This window comes from Pongo pygmaeus, chromosome 4 (genome assembly GCF_028885625.2).
Source record: "Pongo pygmaeus isolate AG05252 chromosome 4, NHGRI_mPonPyg2-v2.0_pri, whole genome shotgun sequence".
In the NCBI taxonomy this organism is placed as follows: Eukaryota; Metazoa; Chordata; class Mammalia; order Primates; family Hominidae; genus Pongo; species Pongo pygmaeus.
This window is the reverse complement of record NC_072377.2, coordinates 70,944,677-70,963,416: the sequence shown is the minus strand read 5'-3', so window position 1 is coordinate 70,963,416 and position 18,740 is coordinate 70,944,677. Positions and strand designations below refer to the sequence as shown.

At 36.6% G+C, this 18,740-nt stretch overlaps 1 protein-coding gene and 1 pseudogene across 2 annotated transcripts in view; both read left to right on the top strand.

The window, feature by feature from the left end:
- Nucleotides 1–18,740, top strand: part of TRIM23 (tripartite motif containing 23) — a 34,812-nt gene that overhangs the window by 5,079 nt on the left and 10,993 nt on the right. For both annotated transcript variants that reach the window (XM_054487512.2, XM_054487513.2), the window contains exons 2-7: nucleotides 1,107–1,269; nucleotides 5,179–5,300; nucleotides 7,540–7,818; nucleotides 8,377–8,559; nucleotides 9,962–10,177; nucleotides 14,391–14,525. In XM_054487512.2, coding sequence (XP_054343487.1) covers nucleotides 1,107–1,269; nucleotides 5,179–5,300; nucleotides 7,540–7,818; nucleotides 8,377–8,559; nucleotides 9,962–10,177; nucleotides 14,391–14,525 — 1,098 coding nt within the window. The remainder of the gene's footprint in view (nucleotides 1–1,106; nucleotides 1,270–5,178; nucleotides 5,301–7,539; nucleotides 7,819–8,376; nucleotides 8,560–9,961; nucleotides 10,178–14,390; nucleotides 14,526–18,740) is intronic.
- On the top strand, nucleotides 14,675–14,775 carry LOC129037643 (U6 spliceosomal RNA; annotated as a pseudogene).

Here is an 18,740-nt window from a genome sequence, read left to right as displayed (position 1 = left end):
GACGGGCTAAAAGACCAAGGTATTAAAGTGTTCTGGGTGTTACGGTAGATGCTTATACAGAGTACATGGGGGCCCAAAGGACAAGTATAGTCCTTTCCTCAGTGTTAGCATGAAGAGACATGAAACAGTTTCTCATGTTCTGAGAACTATAAGCTGTTGGATATAGTTGGAGCATAGGGTCAGAAGAGTATGGCAGTGAAGCAATAGGACAGGGACCAGATGTAGCAGGTCTTGAATGACAGGAGTTTGAGGTATGATTGAATAGTACAGTGTGGGTATTTTTAAAAAATTAATGCAAGGTATGAAACACTACAAATATACTTAGAAATAAGTGCTGAAAATGCTTTATTGCTATAAATACAATTTGTTGACTATTTGTAAAACATAAACTTATGGACTTGAGAATCAGAATATGCTGATAAATGGCCTTTCTTTTGACTGACTGTGTAGCCTTGTGCAAGTCATGTGTCTGTAACTAGAGCTAGAAAGACAAACTAGTTTCTAATTCAGAGCTATATTTATTGATAGAGAACAGGAATTGAAATTTAAGTTTAAGATGATTGCTTTTTTGCCTTTGTATTATTTAATGTACATTAGATAGTAGAAGATACTTGAAAGTTACTTGTAGTCTTTTCTTAAGTTCTTTATCATTTACAGGGGTAATTGTTATCTCAGCACATATTTTAGATTATTTTTGTTGAAATTAATGATAGTTTATTAGTGTTGAAATTAATGATGGGTTAGGTAGTTGCAGAGAAATTGCTTAAGAACCCACCTTCAGTAGAATTACATATTGTTTGTACAGATTCAGATGTAATGACTGAAATCATAATTTTCAAAAGATAACACAAAGATGTTAATTTGCAGCATCTTTGCCCCTAACACTTAGTATTTCAAAGATATTTCATTATGATATAATTTTGACAGGGTCTGTGAAATGGAATGACTTAAAAGTGATGTAAGATTTTACAACCTACATAGTTTTTTTCATAGACGAATAAAGTAACAATGTTGATTCAATATATTAGGTGAATTTTCTTATATACCTAAAATATGTATGCTTTTAAAATTGTTTAAAGAGCACATCCTTCCTTTTCAAATATTAGGTGCTAGAGTGTGGAGTTTGTGAAGATGTCTTTTCTTTGCAAGGAGACAAAGTTCCCCGCCTTTTGCTTTGTGGCCATACTGTCTGTCATGACTGTCTCACTCGCCTACCTCTTCATGGAAGAGCAATCCGTTGCCCATTTGATCGACAAGTAACAGACCTAGGTAGGAAAAGTATTTGTATGGATTTAAGATTGAAAATTGTTCATGTAATGCAAATGTCATAGAAAACAATTTCCTTCCACTTGATTTTTAGAAGGATAAAATTCCCAGAAAGTTTCAGAAAGCCTAAGTTTCTATTAAGGTCAATAATCTTCAAGCTATAAACTATCTCACTCTTAGTTACTAATTTTATTTTATCTTCTGAGATATTTATATTCAATACTTATCTGTAAAGAGCTTTAAGACACCTGAGAAAAACGTGCTACCCTGATTCAAATAAATAAGAATGTGTATCACAGAGTGAATCATTTGCCTGAAGCCATAAACCCAATAGAACAGTGTTTTCTCTACAAATAAATAAGCCAATAATGAAAATACAGATAAGTCATTTGAGTCTCAGCATGTTTTTATTACTAATATCAAGGACAGAAGTGTTTGTAGCTTGTGATAATTACTCTTTATTTTCTGTTAAAATGAATTTGAAGGGTTTGTGGATTTTTTTTGCAGTTTTCTGTATACTTTTAAAACTTTTCTTTATATATTTCAAACTAAGTTATTTTCAGGTACCAGATTTGGAAATAATAGCATTTAGTAACATTTGAACAGTTATTTTACAAACATAAGTTCTGTAAGTTTACTCTTTTTGATAAGGGAGTTTTCTCCAAAAGAGTTGAAGGTTGCCATTTTTTTTTCCAGGTCAGTTGCACTATCTAAGACAGTTTAATATATTCATACTATTTTTCAAGTGGAACACATTCAAAATAATTTATCCACCAAAAAAGGAAGCAAGAGTACCTATAAGTTTAGGCTGGAAGACTTTGAAATGCTAAGAAACATGGTTTTAAAATATTTTCTGGAGAAAGAAAAGGATTTTTAAGGTTTTGGTGATCTTTGATGTATATAAATAGTCTATTTGCCTGACAACTAATACAGGACAATAATAACATTATAGATAGCATTAACTTACCAGTAGCCAAGAAATAATAGGGATTGGGAAAGTCTCTGTACTTTTATTTGGTCTTTTATTCTGTGAGATATGCATATATCATACTATTTCTTTATATAAAACTATACTTAGGCCAGGCGAGGTGGCTCACACCTGTAATCCAGAACTTTGCAAGGCTAAGGCGGGTGGATCACCTGAAGTCAGGAGTTCAAGGCCAGCCTGGCCAAAATGGTGAGACCCCTTTTCTTCTAAAAATGTAAAAATTAGCTAGGCATGGTGGTGGATGCCTGTAATCCCAGCTACTCGGGAGGCTGAGGCAGGAGAATCGCTTGAACCTGGGAGATGGAGGTTGCAGTGAGCCTAGATCACGCCATTGCCCTCCAGCCTGGGCAACAAGAGCAAAACTCGGTCTCAGACAAACAAACAAAAAAACTATGCTTAAAGAAATAGTAATGTTTTTCAAATAGAGAATAGAACCTTTCTTCTACCTTTTTTTTTTTTTTTTTTTTTTTTTTTTTTTTAATTAAAAGCAGAGTGTTACTCCATCACCCAGGCTGGAGTGCTGTGGCGCAATCTCAGCTCACTGCAGCCTTCACCTCCGGTGTTCAAGCGATTCTCCCACCTCAGTCTCCTGAGTAGCTGGGATTACAGGCACCTGCCACCACACCTGACTAATTTGTGTATTTTTAGTAGAGATGGGGTTTCACCATGTTGGCCTGGCTGGTCTCGAACTCCTGACCTCGAGTGATCCACCTCAGCCTCCCAAAGTGCTGGGATTACAGGCATGAGCCACCACACCTGGCTCTTCTACCTTTTTGAGGAGCACTTTACCTTCTCTACATTAATACCACAATGTGAAGAGTTACTATCCTCAATGTTTAACAAAACTAGAAATTTATGACAGGGAACTAGACTGAATACATCCATCCTCCTCTCTGACTTCTCTGAATCCTGAATCAGAATTTGTCTCTAGTCCAAGAAGAATGTGAGTAGTTATTAATACTGTTCAGCAATATTCCTGATTTTCTTCTGCTCATATGGTGAAATTACACTTCCTTGCCCTCTTACACATCACTGTGTGATGTTCATTGATCAGTGAAATGTAAGCAGAAGTGAAGTGTTAGCATCCAGGTAGAAGTTAATAAGAGAAGGTTTGTGATTTTCAAAGTAAATTCTTCTCCTTGCTACAGTGAGGTGGTCCAGATGGTTGGAGGCTCGGTAGCCTGTGTCCCTGTTTGTGGTCAGTGGGGAACAGAGTCTCTCTTGTCTTCCCTAATCCCTGAGATGTTGCATGAGCAAAAAATAAATCTTTGTTGTGTTAAGCCATTGAGATTATAGAGTTGTTTTGACACTTACAGAATTAAGTGATAAATATTAGGCACTACCTAGTAATAATGCTAGAAGTTTATTTGTATATATTCGTTATATAGTGACTGGATATTTAGAAAATTGTCAAGACTGTATTTTTAAATGATCACTTAGTGTACTTCTTAACCTTTATGTAAATAGATAGAACTCAGCTTGTTGTAGAATATGTGTTAAAAATTAAGGAGAAAGCCTTCTAGGGGCAAGGCTGAGGATAGATATGTTCAGTCCAGTTTTTTTGGGAGAACCACAACACAGAATGGCTTTTTTTTTTTTTTTTTTTTAAGAGCCAGGAGGAAGGGGAGCCCTGCAGGCAATGACTCCATCAACCTTTTATATATTTATTCATTTAATGAATATGTATTAGGTGGCAGCTATATCAGATGTTATTTGTTGCATAGGAGTTTACCATAACAAATATTCCTTCTGCTAAAGGATCTGACTTTTATTCATAGGTTCAGGAAGAGTGTGTATGTTGTCCTGGGTTACAATGTTATATGTATTACTTAAGGTAGGTTGCTGCAAAAAGTATTTGAAAATGCTTGTTTTAGCATATATAGTAAAAGTCAATGACAAAATAGGACTTGTAAAATTAAATGATGGAAAAATAGGCTGGGCACGGTGGCTCACACCTGTAATCCCAGCACTTTGGGAGGCTGAGGCAGTCAGATCACTTTAGGCCAGGAGTTTTGAGACCAGCCTGACCAGCATGGCGAAACCCCATCTCTACCAAAATATACAAAAAAATCAGCTGGGCGTAGTGGCACACACCTGTAGTCCCAGCCACTTGGGAGGCTGAGGCACAAGGATCGCTTGAACCCAGAAGGTGGAGATTGCAATGAGCAGAGATCATGCTACTGCACACAAGCCTGGGCAACATAGCAAGACTCTATCTCAAAAAAAAAAGTAAAAGAGATTTAAATAATTTTTTAAAACTGTGGCAAAATATATGTATAACATAAAATTTGCCATTTTAACCATTTCTAAGTTTAGGGACATTAAGTACATTCATATTGTTGTGCAGCCTTTACCACCATAATTTTTTTATGCGTATCTAGATTTTTTTTTTTTTTTTTGAGATAGAGTCTTGCTCTGTCACCCAGGTTGGAGTGCAGTGGTGTGATCTTGGCTCACTGCAACCTCCACCTCCCGGGTTCAAGTGATTCTCGTCCCTCAGCCTCCTGAGTGGCTGGGATTATGGGCGCCTGATGCCACACCTGGCTAATTTTTGTATTTTTAGTAGAGACCAGATTTCACCATGTTGACCGGGCTGGTCTTGAACTCCTGGCCTTAAGTGATCTGTCCGCCTCAGCCTCCCAAACTGCTGGGATTACAGGCGTGAGCTAAAGCGCCTGGCCGAAAAATAATAAATTTTAAAGTGTGTTTCTACTTGGAAGGCTGAAGGATTCTTCTGTTTTTTAAGAGAGAGTATTAACAAAGCAATTATTTTGGTATTAAAAAATGGGGAAATTTTGAATTTTAAAAATTTAGACATTATTAACTACTGAACTATATGTATTAGAAATTACTTTTGAGGTATGGGTAAAATGATTAATAGTCCATTTTGTTAGATTTAGTTTTTGTTTTTATATTTATTCTAGGCGATTCAGGTGTCTGGGGATTGAAAAAAAATTTTGCTTTATTGGAGCTTTTGGAACGACTGCAGAATGGGCCTATTGGTCAGTATGGAGCTGCAGAAGAATCCATTGGGATATCTGGAGAGGTATTGATCATACTTGGTGAAATATTTGTTACGAGCATGAATTTTTCTTTTAATAGATGCCATTATTAGCACAATATTACCTCATTTATTTCAGCAGGTAAATTTCTGGAAACACAGCTTCTCATTACATTACAGTTCTGAAGGCCAACACTATTCCCAAGAGAAAAAACTAGAATTATTTGAAAATCCTATGCCTAAACTATGCTTTATGTGTGAACTTTTTTTTCCTTATCATAATTCAGTTCTACCAAGAATAAAGTGAAAAGAGGAAGAAGATTATGGAATAGTAAGGAAGATATGTAAGCAACAGTAGAGCAGAGGATGCAAAAGTAAATTAGTCAACAGTAAAACTCAGTGAGAGAAAGGAAAACTCGATGTAAGAGGCCATTTAATACAGAAGGAAAAATGCCTTAAAGATAGCAGTAGCTTCTGAGGGAATTGTTACTGTTATAGCTTCAAGAAAAGGTTAAACTTTGTATAGATGTACTGTCTTTACCCATACAGGTAGATGTCTAGTAAATATCAGAATCCATGAACACTGGATTTTAATAATGTAAAAGTATATTTTTAGCACTTATGTATTATTTGCATAGCTGCACATATGTACTATAGGACATGGCTTTCGTAGGCTGTTATGGATAAAAATATATTTGGAGTAAATATCAGTTAATGATTTTGGTGATCAGCTTGCAAACCACATATTTTGTATCAAGGAAAAAAAATGTCGGATTGCTTTCGCTTCTCTTTTATTAGATGATGATTTCTTTATACTAAAGTGAATCAGTGAAATGAATTTCAAACTGCAACACTGTTTTCTAAAAGTTATGCAGTTCTTTCTGTGCTAAATCTTCAATCTTTATTTCAAAAGACATTACTGTTAGCTAATGTTGACATTATAATTTATAATTTATTTATTTGTCAGGTCTGGGAAACAGAAGATCTGAATTTTTATGGTACATAAAATTTATGGAACATAAAATTATGTTCATTTCTCATAATTGCAAACAAAACTCTTCCACTTTGGATTCATTTTTTATTTAATGTGATAAAGAATAACACCATTGATGTATTTAAACATTTTTATTTTTGAAAAAATTTATACTAAATTTCTCCCCTTCCAATTATGGCCTTTTAATATTGAGTAAAAGTGTTCAAAGCATTCTTATCTGACATGTAATTTTTTATCTACTTGAAATAAAAGTAATTATTTCATAATTAGTTATTTTTTATAATTCCTGAAAACTAGAAATAATATTTAGAAGCTTACATATAGGTTTTATTTATTTGTTTATTGTTATTTTTTAAGACAGAGTCTCACTCTGTCACCCTTGCTGGAGTGCAGTGGCGTGATCTCAGTTCCCTGCAGCCTCCACTTCCTGGCTTCAAGTGATTCTCGTGCCTCAGCTACCTGAGTAGCTGGAATTACAGGCGTGCACCACCACACCTGACTAATTTTTGGATGTTTAGTAGAGATGGACTTTCCCCATGTTGGCCAGGCTGGTCTCTTACTCCTGGCCTCAAGTGATCATCTGCCTCAGCCTTCTTAAAGTGCTGGGATTACAGATGTTAGCCACTGAGCCTAGCCTATTTTTTTTTTATTTGCTTAAATCAGTGGTTTTCTGCCGTGATTGTGCAATAGACTCACCTGTGGAGCTATTAAAATACATGGTGTATAATTAGAAAAATATATACAAGTCTAGGGTTCATCCACAACCTGTTGAAATAAGAATTTCTCTTCCAGACAGCTATGTTTTTAAAAGCTTACAGCTAATTCTGATGCATACTCCTACATTTTCTAAATAGCATTTATGCTTCTGTCCTTCCTATACATCATCATGACAACTAATATTTAAAGCTATGGGGATGTATTTAATATCAGATTTTTGTAGTTTTACAAAAAGACTTTTGACTTCTCTATGGTTTAGTTTCTTTTGTGTAAAGTGAGGGGATTTGGTGGAAGAGATCTTTGCACTGAATATGAATCTATGAGAATAGTTTTATTTTTGGCTTCAAATTCATAACATATATTGGCCAGTTAATCTTGGAAATAGCTTCTTACCCGTAGAAATGAATGCTTCTCAGATGAGTATTGAATGACCTTCGTTCTTAATGACCAATATATTTTCATATGTAAATATTGTTCAGTTAAGCAAAAAAGATTATGGGATTCTATATTTAAAAATTTGTCATGTTATACTGATTGGGTTCAATTTTAAGGCATTAATTTTTTGTTTATCAGAGCATCATTCGTTGTGATGAAGATGAAGCTCACCTTGCCTCTGTATATTGCACTGTGTGTGCAACTCATTTGTGCTCTGAGTGTTCTCAAGTTACTCATTCTACAAAGACATTAGCAAAGCACAGGCGAGTTCCTCTAGCTGATAAACCTCATGAGAAAACCATGTGCTCTCAGCACCAGGTGCATGCCATTGAGTTTGTTTGCTTGGAAGAAGGTTGTCAAACTAGCCCACTCATGTGCTGTGTCTGCAAAGAATATGGAAAACACCAAGGTCACAAGGTATGAATTTAATTATTAATCAGTTGGATCAGTGTAGCTACTTTACCAGCTCAGTATTCGTTTTCACTGACCTGGTTCTTTATTCTGAAAGTAGGGATTGAAGAAGAGTTAAGTGATGAATGATTGGGTTTGGTAGCATGAAAATAAATGAGATATTTAATTTCTGAATGTTATAAAAAAAAAAACTTCAAAGAGGCGTCATGATTCTTCACAAAAAAATAGCTTTCGAGCAGGAAACAAACATTCTGTTTGCTTGCATGTTTTCATAATGCACCAGATTGTTTTGACAATATTTATATCTGTTAGCTCTTACTTAGGATATAATTTTAGAGATAATCTCTTGGTTTCTTGTTTAGCAATAAATGGACTTCCAAATTTTAAATTACTTCTTTGCAGTACAGTTTTCTTATAAAGGAGTGAAAGTAAATTAGTATTTTTCTGTGTCATAAAAGTCATTTGTGGCTGATGCTTTTTTGTATTAATAGGGATTTAAATAGTTTTTTTATATTATTAGTCAATACTATGAGTTCTTTTCTCTAATTATGTTACATTTTATAGCATTCAGTATTGGAACCAGAAGCTAATCAGATCCGAGCATCAATTTTAGATATGGCTCACTGCATACGGACCTTCACAGAGGAAATCTCAGATTATTCCAGAAAATTAGTTGGAATTGTGCAGCACATTGAAGGAGGAGAACAAATCGTGGAAGATGGAATTGGAATGGCTCACACAGAACATGTATGGATTTTTTTTCTTCTTCACTTTCTCATTCTTTTTTATTTTTCATATTTTCACCTTCTACTAAGTATTTAATGGGCAATTACAATTTGCCAGTATTGCTCCAGTCATTAGAAAGTTTTTTAAAAGTCTCTGTCTTTCAGGAACTCATTCATCATGGAAAAGACAGAGTTTGAAATATGGTAACTATTTTATGGAAGAGAAGTACAGGGTGCTTTGGCATCACAAAACAGGGGCAATGATTTATGGAGGTCAGAGAAATCCTTATAGAAGAAATGATGTTTAAACTGAGATTTGAAGAAATTCAGTCAGGGAAAAGAGCAGAACGGGGAATGAGTTGTCCCAAGAAGGGAGCAATATGTTAAAATGTTTGGAAGTGAGGATTGGAGATATTGTAGAGACTTAAAGAAGCTCACTGTAGTTAGAGCTTTAAGTATTGAATGGGACATGACAAGAAAAGAGGATATGGAGAGTTCAAAGCCAAATCATGCAGGATCTTGTCAGCCGTGTTAAAGAGTTCAGAACTTAGTTTAAGGACAGTGATGAGCCATTGAAGAATTGACATAGGAATGATATAATCAGATTTTCCTTAAGAAAGATTGTTTTAAATGTAGAAAATGAATTGGAGGAGTAACAAAATTGGAAGCAGGTAGACCTATTAGGATGTTGTTAAAGTTTTCTAGTTAAAATTCTAGAGATGTTTATGGCCTATAATACACTAGGGTAGTGAGAGTGGACACAAGTCAATGGATTTGAGATTTTAAATAAGTAGAATAGATAGGTCTTAGTGATTAATTGTTAATATTGATTGGATAGGTAACTTGGAGGTGATGAGGCATGATCAGATTTTGGGTGTATTTTGAAGTCAGCAGAATTTGCTGAGGGACTAGTGGGCTATGAAAGAGAGGTGATAATGATGACTCCAGTTGTTTTTGCTTCAACATCCTGAAGGATGGAGTTGCCATTTACCAAGACAGAGGCAATTAGGTTTGGGATTAGGGGAGACTGGAGATTGGGCATTCCATTTTGCTTGAGATGTCATTTATAAACAGTTGAATTTCCAATGTCTGTGCATTAGGGGAAAGATCTAGCGTGGAGATTTATATTTTGGAATTTAATATACATGGTATTTAAACAACGTCTTGCTCGGTCACCCAGGCTGGCATGCAGTGATGTGATCACCACTCACTGCAGCCTTGACTTCTGGGGCTCAATCAATCCTCCCGCCTCAGCCTCCTGAGTAGCCGGGACTATAGGCACATGCCACCACGCCTGGCTAATTTTTTCTATGTTTTGTAGAGACAGGGTTTTGCCATGTTGCCTAGACTGAAATTTTAAATATTTCACAGGTAAAATCTTTATTAACATTATAGTTGCTTAAAATTTATTTTCATTTTCTTAGGTACCAGGGACTGCAGAGAATGCCCGGTCATGTATTCGAGCTTATTTTTATGATCTACATGAAACTCTGTGTCGTCAAGAAGAAATGGCTCTAAGTGTTGTTGATGCTCATGTTCGTGAAAAATTGATTTGGCTCAGGCAGCAACAAGAAGATATGACTATTTTGTTGTCAGAGGTTTCCGCGGCCTGCCTCCACTGTGAAAAGACTTTGCAGCAGGTAGATAGTTTAAATGTGGGTAGGTACTTAGTTGTAAGTTTAAGTAGATAATTACCAGAGGTATACATTAGTGTATTTTATTAATATTTTGTGTCTGCTGTATGCAGTAACTTTGTGCTTAGGAAATGGTCTGCAACCTTGAATTATTTCACTAGTGTGGAATTATCAGTGTCGTTCATGTGCCCTCCCCACCATAAGCCATGGGTTCTTGAGGCCTTCTGACTTCTTGCCTATCTTCAGTTATGCCAAATCCTTTTACTCTTCTTTGCCAAGCATATATGTAGTTTTGTTTTTTTTTTTCTGCTTGGAGTGCGTATATCTCTCTTTTCTAATAGTGGAAATCTTCCTTCTCCTTCAAGGTCCAGCTTAAATATTTGCCTTTCTTTGAAGCTTTCTATTTGTTGGTCATTTTTTGAGTGCCTCTCTACCTACCTCTGCTGTAATTCAGTGGTTCTTCACTGTTAGACCAAACGTATGTTTTGTGATGGTTGAGATACCATTAGCAATTTGTTACCCAGTTTGCAGATGACTTACTTTTTTAAATAAATGAGATTCAGTTATTCTAACACAAATGTCAGCTTTACCCATTTGTGTTTTGATCTGTTTTCGTTAAGTGTGAGGTATAAGAATAACTATTGCCCTAGGAATTTCAGAAAAGCTGCAGTCTGTGTTATCTTCACTGATATATTGCTAATAATTGTGTTGATTTCAAATCATTGTAGACTAAGCCTTTTACCATTGTAGAGCTTTTTCTCTTAAATATCTGATTACGCTTACATGAGAGTGGCCAGTCTATAGCCTCATCAGTCTTGGGTTATCATTTAGTCCTTACCACACTGAATTATAACAGTTGATATGTATACTATTTATTAAGTTGATTTTCAGCTCCAAACCTACTCTTCTATCCTCTATTTTGTGATACTAGGGCTAGAACTCTACAGACCTCATAATTGTGTTGCCAGCTGGGCCCATGTTAGGTACTGTCAAGAGGGGGCATAGTTACTCATGTGAGGAGACCACCCTTCTCGGAGGTTTGAGTTTCAGCTTCATGAGCCACTCCTGCAAGTTTCTAAGTTTTAATAATTCTAACCTCTTCCTTTTATTCCCTCAGCACTGGAAGTGGTAGCTATGTTATTTCATACAATTGCTACCTCCATAATACCTCAGAGTTCCTTTTATCCTTTTAGCTACCTAGTTAATAACTACACCTAGTTAACAGTTTTTATTTTAAGTTCTTTCTGTTCAAATAATGGTGTGATTTGTGTCTTCCGATTTGACCTTGAGTGACACAATATGCCTATGTGTTTTAGATGCTCACCTTGTTCATCTTTGATGCATCTTGTTCATCTTTGTGTCACTAAATTATTTGCATCTAGATAGAAAGAGCTTAATAAATACATGTTTAACTCATGGCGGATAATGAAGCTACACAGCAAAATCAGAGTGGAGTCGTGTCCTAAATCATATTTACTTGAACACTTAAAAGTATTTTCATATTTATTTTATGAAAAAGTATGTTCATAGTTACTGAAATATTTAAGTGTTTTAGAGTTTCTGAAGTGTTGTGCCAAAATGACTGGTATATTAGTCCATTTTCACACTGCTCTACAGATATTACCTGAGACTAGGTAATTTATAAAGGAAAGGGGCTTAGTTTACAGGTTTGCATGGCTGGGGAGGCTTCAGGAAAGTTAGACAATCATGGGGGAAGGCGAAGGGGAAGCAAGCACCTTGTTTACAAGATGGCAGGAGAGAGGGAGAGAGAGAGAGAAAGAGAGAGAGAGAGCAAAGGGGAGGTGCCACACTTTAAAACCATCAGATGTCATGATTAATCACTATCATGAGAACAGCATGAGGGAAACTGCCCCCATAATCCAATCACGTCCCTTCCTTGACATGTGGGGATTACAATTCGAGATGAGATTTGGGTGAGGACACGGAGCCAAACCATATCAACTGGTAATTTTTAATGATACAGTGTTATCTATGTTAATGCAAAAAAATCAAGGTCTTGGATTCATTTTTCATATGGACCTATTAGTTTTGTTCTATTTTATAACTACAGAATACTAACCAATGTTCTTTAAAGTTCCCACTACAGAGAAAATTGAACAGAGGAATGGATGGAACATCACAAATTGATCTTCACTTCTGAGAACATAATTTAATCATCCATCCACTCTAAACAAATTATGCATCATCTAAAGTTCTTGGCATGATATGGGATGCTGAATATTTATTCATTTAGCAAATATGTATTGAGTACCTAACATATGCCATGTATTTAAAATATATCAGTGGACACAATAAGCAAAAAGCCATAATCTTGTGAAATTAGCATTCTAGCAAGAAGACAGGCAATAAACCATAACCATATCTAAGTAAGTTAATTATACTATATGTTAGAAAGTCCTGAGAGCTAATCAAAAAAGAATTCTGCAACTACATGTTTCTGTTTGTACAGCAGATTGCATTATTAAGTAGAGTAGTCAGGGTAAGCATTATTGAGGGAAGGTGAGATTTGAGCAAAGATTCAAGTAAAAAGTTGAAGGAATTCGTTCAGGCCATAACTGGGAGAAGAACATTCTAGTTGAGGAAATGTTTATAGCAAAAACCCTAGGGCAGCATGCCCGGTATGTTTGAGGAACAGGAAAATAGGCCTCTTGACTGGAGTAGAATAAGCGAAGGACAGAGTAATAGGAGCTGAAATCAGAGGTTAATAGAGAATTATATGTAAGGAAGGCCCTGTGAGGCATTATAAGGACTTGAATTTTTTTTTTTTTTTTTGGCCAGGGACAGGAGGAGTGGGTTGGGGACAGGGTCTTGCTCCCAGGCTAGCTAGAGTGCAGTGATACAGTCTCGTCTCACTATACCTTCTGCCTCCTGGGCTCAAGTGATCCTCCTGCTTCAGCCTCCTGAGTAGCCTGGACTACAGGGGCAAGCCACCACATCCAGCTAATTTTTTTGTATTTTTCGTAGAGACAGAGTTTCGCCATGTTGCCTAGACTGGTCTAAAACTCCTGGGCTCAAGTGATCCATCTGCCTTGGCCTCCCAAAGTGCTGGGACTACAGGTGTGAGCCACCATGCCTGGGTGGACTTCAACTTTTACTGATTGGGATAGGAGGACCATTGCAGAGTTTTGAGTAGAAGAGTGACTTAATCTTATGTGTTAAAAGGACTTTTCTGGCCTATGTGTCTAAAATAGATTGAAAGAAGGCAAAAATGGAAGGAAGGAATTCAACAGTTAAGCAGCAGTTGTAGAATTCCAGGTGAGAGGTAATAGTGGCTTGGATAATGGGGATTAGAAGTGCCCAGATTCTGGATGGTCAAAAGGATTTGTTAACAGATTGTATGTAGGGCATGTGGGAAAGAGAAAGCAATAATGACTTCAGCGTTTGTCCTGAACAACTGAAACAGTGGAATTGCTGTCAACTAACATGAGTATCTAACAGTGAGCAAAAACAGATAATACTACCATTCTCATGGAGCTTGCATATTATTTGGAGATTTCTTTCATATAAAGACTATGTTGGTATATGTATAGATAGTCTGGAATAATATTGAAGAAACTGGAAAGTTCTTGACTTTGAGGAGTGGACCTGTATTCTTTATTTTTTTAAATGAATACATGTATATCTGAAATTATTTTTTAAACTTTTTATAGACGTAGAACATAGATATAGAAATGTATGCATAAGTATTCAGTTGGCTGAATTTTCAGACTGATCATTAATGTGTAACTAGCACTCAGATCAAGTACCAGAACATTGTCAGTACCCCAGTAGTTCCCTCATACTCATTTCTGGCCACTACCTGCCTTTCCTACCATGATAAACCACTATCTTGACTTCTAATGTATATCTTAATTTTGGTTGTTTTGGTAATTAAATGAAATCATACAGTATGAATTCTCCATGCCATGTCTTCTTATACTCCACATTATGTTTGTGAAATTTCTATCATCACGTGTAGCTATGGTTTATTCTCACTGTGATGTAGTGTTCCATTTATCTATATGCTACAATTTATCCATTCTTTTGTTGCTAGGTCCTTAAATTATTTATTAATGCCCAATTATTATTCTTGTCAAATTTACATTTAACTTTGACTGCTATAATGTTAAAACTGCTTTTATTGTGAGTTGGTAATATAAGTCTCTTTTCCTTATTTCTCATAAAAAGTTTATAAGAAATATTGTTTTGCCTCTTATAGGATGATTGTAGAGTTGTCTTGGCAAAACAGGAAATTACAAGGTTACTGGAAACATTGCAGAAACAGCAGCAGCAGTTTACAGAAGTTGCAGATCACATTCAGTTGGATGCCAGCATCCCTGTCACTTTTACAAAGGTAATGTACTATACTTTATTTTTAGGTATTTTTTCTGACAAATCATAATTGATTTACGTTTCATGATAATCACCTTAAAGAGACAACCATGAAATTCATGAATTAGGGGCTTCTTAAGAAAACTTTTATCAGTGGAAAATAGAAATGGTGTGCTCACTTCGGCAGCACATATATTAAAATTGGAGTAAGAGGATTAGCATGGCCCCTGTGCAAGGATGACACACAAATTTGTGAACTGTGCCATATTTTTAAATTTAAAAAAGTAAAAATAAGAAAATATAAATGGTATATATATGGTATATAAAATGAATCTTCCTGTATCCATCACCCACTTGAGCAATTATAAACTTATTTCATCTCCCCTTTTACCTACTCCTTTTTCTACCTGCAATCTCCCAGGGTATTTTGAAGCAAATCCTAATATCATATTATTTCATCCCAATATCTTATTTCATCTATGAAATATTTTAGGGTGTATCTCCAAAAGATAAGGACTCTTTTTAAAAACATAACTGGGGCCGGGTGCGGTGGCTCACACCTGTAATCACAGCACTTTGGGAGGCCGAGGCGGGTGGATCACCTGAGTTCAGGAGTTTGAGACCAGCCTGACCAACATGGAGAAACCCCATCTCTACTAAAAGTACAAAAATTTTTGGTGTAGTGGTGCATGCCTGTAATCCCAGCTACTTGGGAGGCTGAGGCAGGATAATCACTTGAAACCAGGAGGCGGAGGTTACAGTGAGCTGAGATCACGCCACTGCACTTCAGCCTGGGTAACAAGAGCAAAACTCCGCCTCAAAAACAAAACAAAACAAACATAATTGGGCATGGTGGCATACCTTATAGTCCCAGTTATTCAGGAGGCTGAGGTGAGAAGATGGCTTGGCCCAAGACTTCAAGACCAGCCTGGGAAATATAGTGGAATTCCCATCACTTAAAAAAAAAAGCCAAAATATCATTATTACACAAAAAAAGTTTAATAATGAATCTCTAATATTTTCACTAATATTATCAATTATTGTTAGTATTCAAATTTCTCAGATTGTTTTCAAAACAAATTTTTAATGGTTGCTTTATTTTAGATACAATCCAAGCAAGTTTCATAGTTGGGATTTGGTTGATATATTTAAACCTCTTTTAAAGTGGGTTCTCCCTGATTAAAAAGTGTTCATGTGTACCATTTTGCTTTCTATTTTTAGGGGCTGTTTTTTTTTTAATTTAATTATGTTTTCACAATTATGTGAAATGTTTATGTGATCCAGAGTCAAATGTTCAAAGCAAGGTTTATTCAGAGAAATCTAGCTTTTATGCTGGTTCCTTCTACCCTTTTTACTTCATTCCCCATAGAAAATCATTTAGAATTTTTTCTTAGTTTTAGTCATCATTTTAAAAAGTATAGAGACATATGTTTATATATTTGTATGCACACCACTTGGATTTAAAAGGTGGAATACCTTACACACTTTTTTTCCTGCTCTTTTTACTTAACTGTACATCCTAAACATCACTCTGTAGCAGTATAAAGTGACATTTTTTGTTCCTTTTTCCAGCTGCAAGGTACTTCATTGTGAGGATATGCCACATTTATTTATCGTAGTAAAAAACACATAATAAAAAATTTACTATCTGTCTCAACCATTTAAAAATGTACAGTTCAGTACTGTTAAGTATATTCACATTGTTAAACAGATATCCGGAAATTTTTCATTTTGTAGAACTGAAACTCTATACCCTTTAAACAATTCCCCTCTGCCCCCTCTCATCAGTCCCTGGTAACCACTATTGTATTTTTCCCTTATGAATTTGACTAGATACCTCATATAAGTGTAATCATACAGTATTTGCCTTTTTGTGGCTGGCTTATTCCACTTGGCCTGTCATCAAAATTCATCCATATTGTAGCATGTGAAAGGATTTTCTTCCATTTTAAAGCTGAATAATATTCCATTGCATGTGTGATATGGTTTGGCTGTGTCCCCACCCAAATCTCAATTTGAATTGTATCTCCCAGAATTCCCACGTTTTGGGAGGGACCCAGGGGGAGGTAATTGAATAATGGGGGCCGGTCTGTCCCATGCTATTCTTGTGATAGTGAATAAGTCTCATGAGATCTGATGGGCTTATTAGGGGTTTCTGCTTTTGCTTCTTCCTCATTTTTCTCTTGCCATCACCACGTAAGAAGTACCTTTTGCCCCCCGCTATGATTCTGAGGCCTCCCCAGCCATGTGGAACTGTAAGTCCAATTAAGCCTCTTTTTGTTCCCAGTTTCGGGTATGTCCTTATCAGCAGCGTGAAAATGGACTAATACAGTAAATTGGTACCAGTAGAGTGAGGCGTTGCTGAAAGGATACCCAAAAATGTGCAGGCAACTTTGGAACTGGGTAACAGGTAGAGGGTGGAACAGTTTGGAGGGCTAAGAAGAAGACAGGAAAGTGTGAGAAAGTTTGGAACTTCCTAGAGACTTGTTGAATGACTTTGACAAAAATACTGATAATGATATGGACGGTGAAATCCAGGCTGAGGTGGTCTCAGAGGGAGACGAGGAACTTGTTGGGAACTGGAATGAAGGTGACTCTTGTTACTGTTTTAGCAAAGAGACTGGTGGCATTTACCTAGAGATTTGTGGAACTTTGAACTTGAGAGAGATGATTTAGGCTATCTGGTGGAAGAAATTTCTAAGCAGCAAAGCATTCAAAAGGTGACTTGTGTTCCGTTAAAGGCCTTCAGTTTTATAAGGGAAGCAGAGTGTAAAAGTTTGGAAAATTTGCAGCCTGATTGTGCGATAGAAAAGAAAAACCCATTTTCTGGGGAAAAATTCAAGCCGGCTGCAGAAATTTGCATAAGTAGCAAGGAACCTAATGTTAATACTTAAGACCAAGGGGAAAATGTCTCCAGGCCATGTCAGAGACCTTCATGGCAGCCCCTCCTATCACAGGCCTGGAGGTCCAGGAGGAAAAAGTGGTTTCATGGGCTGGGCCCAGGGTCCCCTGCTGTGTGCAGCCTGGGGACTTGGTGCCCTGAGTCCCAGCTGCTCCAGCTGTGGCTGAAAGGGGCCAACGTAGAGCTCGGGCTGTGGCTTCAGAGGGTGGAATCCCCAAGCCTTGGCAGCTTCCATGTGGTGTTGAGCCTGTGGGTGCACAGAAGTCAAGAATAGAGGTTTGGGAACCTCTGCTTAGATTTCAGAAGATGTATGGAAACACCTAGAAGCCTAGGCAAAAGTTTGCTGTAGGGGCAGGGTTTGGAGGGGCCAGGGGCAGAATGATATGCTTGAGATTTTGGGTGTGCCCCCACCCAAATCTCAACTTGAATTGTATCTCCCAGAATTCCCACGTGTTAGGGAGGGACCCAGGGTGAGGTAATTGAATCATGGGAGCTGTTCTTTCCTGTGCTATTCTCGTGATAGTGATTAAGTCTCACAAGATGTGATGGGTTTATCAGGGGTTTCCGCTTTTGCTTCTTCCTCATTTTTATCTTGCCACTGCCATGTAAGAAGTGCTTTTTGCCTCTTGTCATGATTCTGAGGCTTCCCCAGCCATGTGGAACTGTAAGTCTAATTAAACCTCTTTTTCTTCCCAGTCTCAGGTATGTCTTTATCAGCAGCATGAAAATGGACTAATACAATGTGTATACCACATTTTGTTTGTTCATTCATCTGTTGATGGAAACTTGGGTAGCTTCCACTTCTTGGTTTACTGGGAATAGTGCTGCTGTGCACGTGAGTGTACAAATATCTCTTCAAGACCCTGCTTTCATGGTCTTTTGGATATATACCCAGAAGTGAAGTTGGTAGATCATATAGTAGTTCTGTTTTTAATTTTTTGAGGAATCACCATACTGTTTTCCATAATAGTTGTACTATATTACAGTTCCACCAGTGGTGCACAAGGGTGCAGTTTCTCCACATTTTCACCAACACTCGTTATTTTCTGTTTTTGGTTAGTAGCCATCCTGATTGGTTTGAAATGATACCTTATTTGTTTTGATATCCATATCTCTGATGACTAGTGCCGTTAACCATCTTTTCATATAATTGTTGGCCATCTGTATATTGCCTTGAATATGTCTATTTCAGTCCTTTGCTCACTTTTTGATTGGGTTGAGTATTTTTGTTGTTGAATTGTAGGAGTTCTTCATATATTCTGGATATTAATTCCCTATCAGATCTGTGACTTTCAAATATTTTCTCCCATTTCATAGGTCGATTTTTCACTCTGT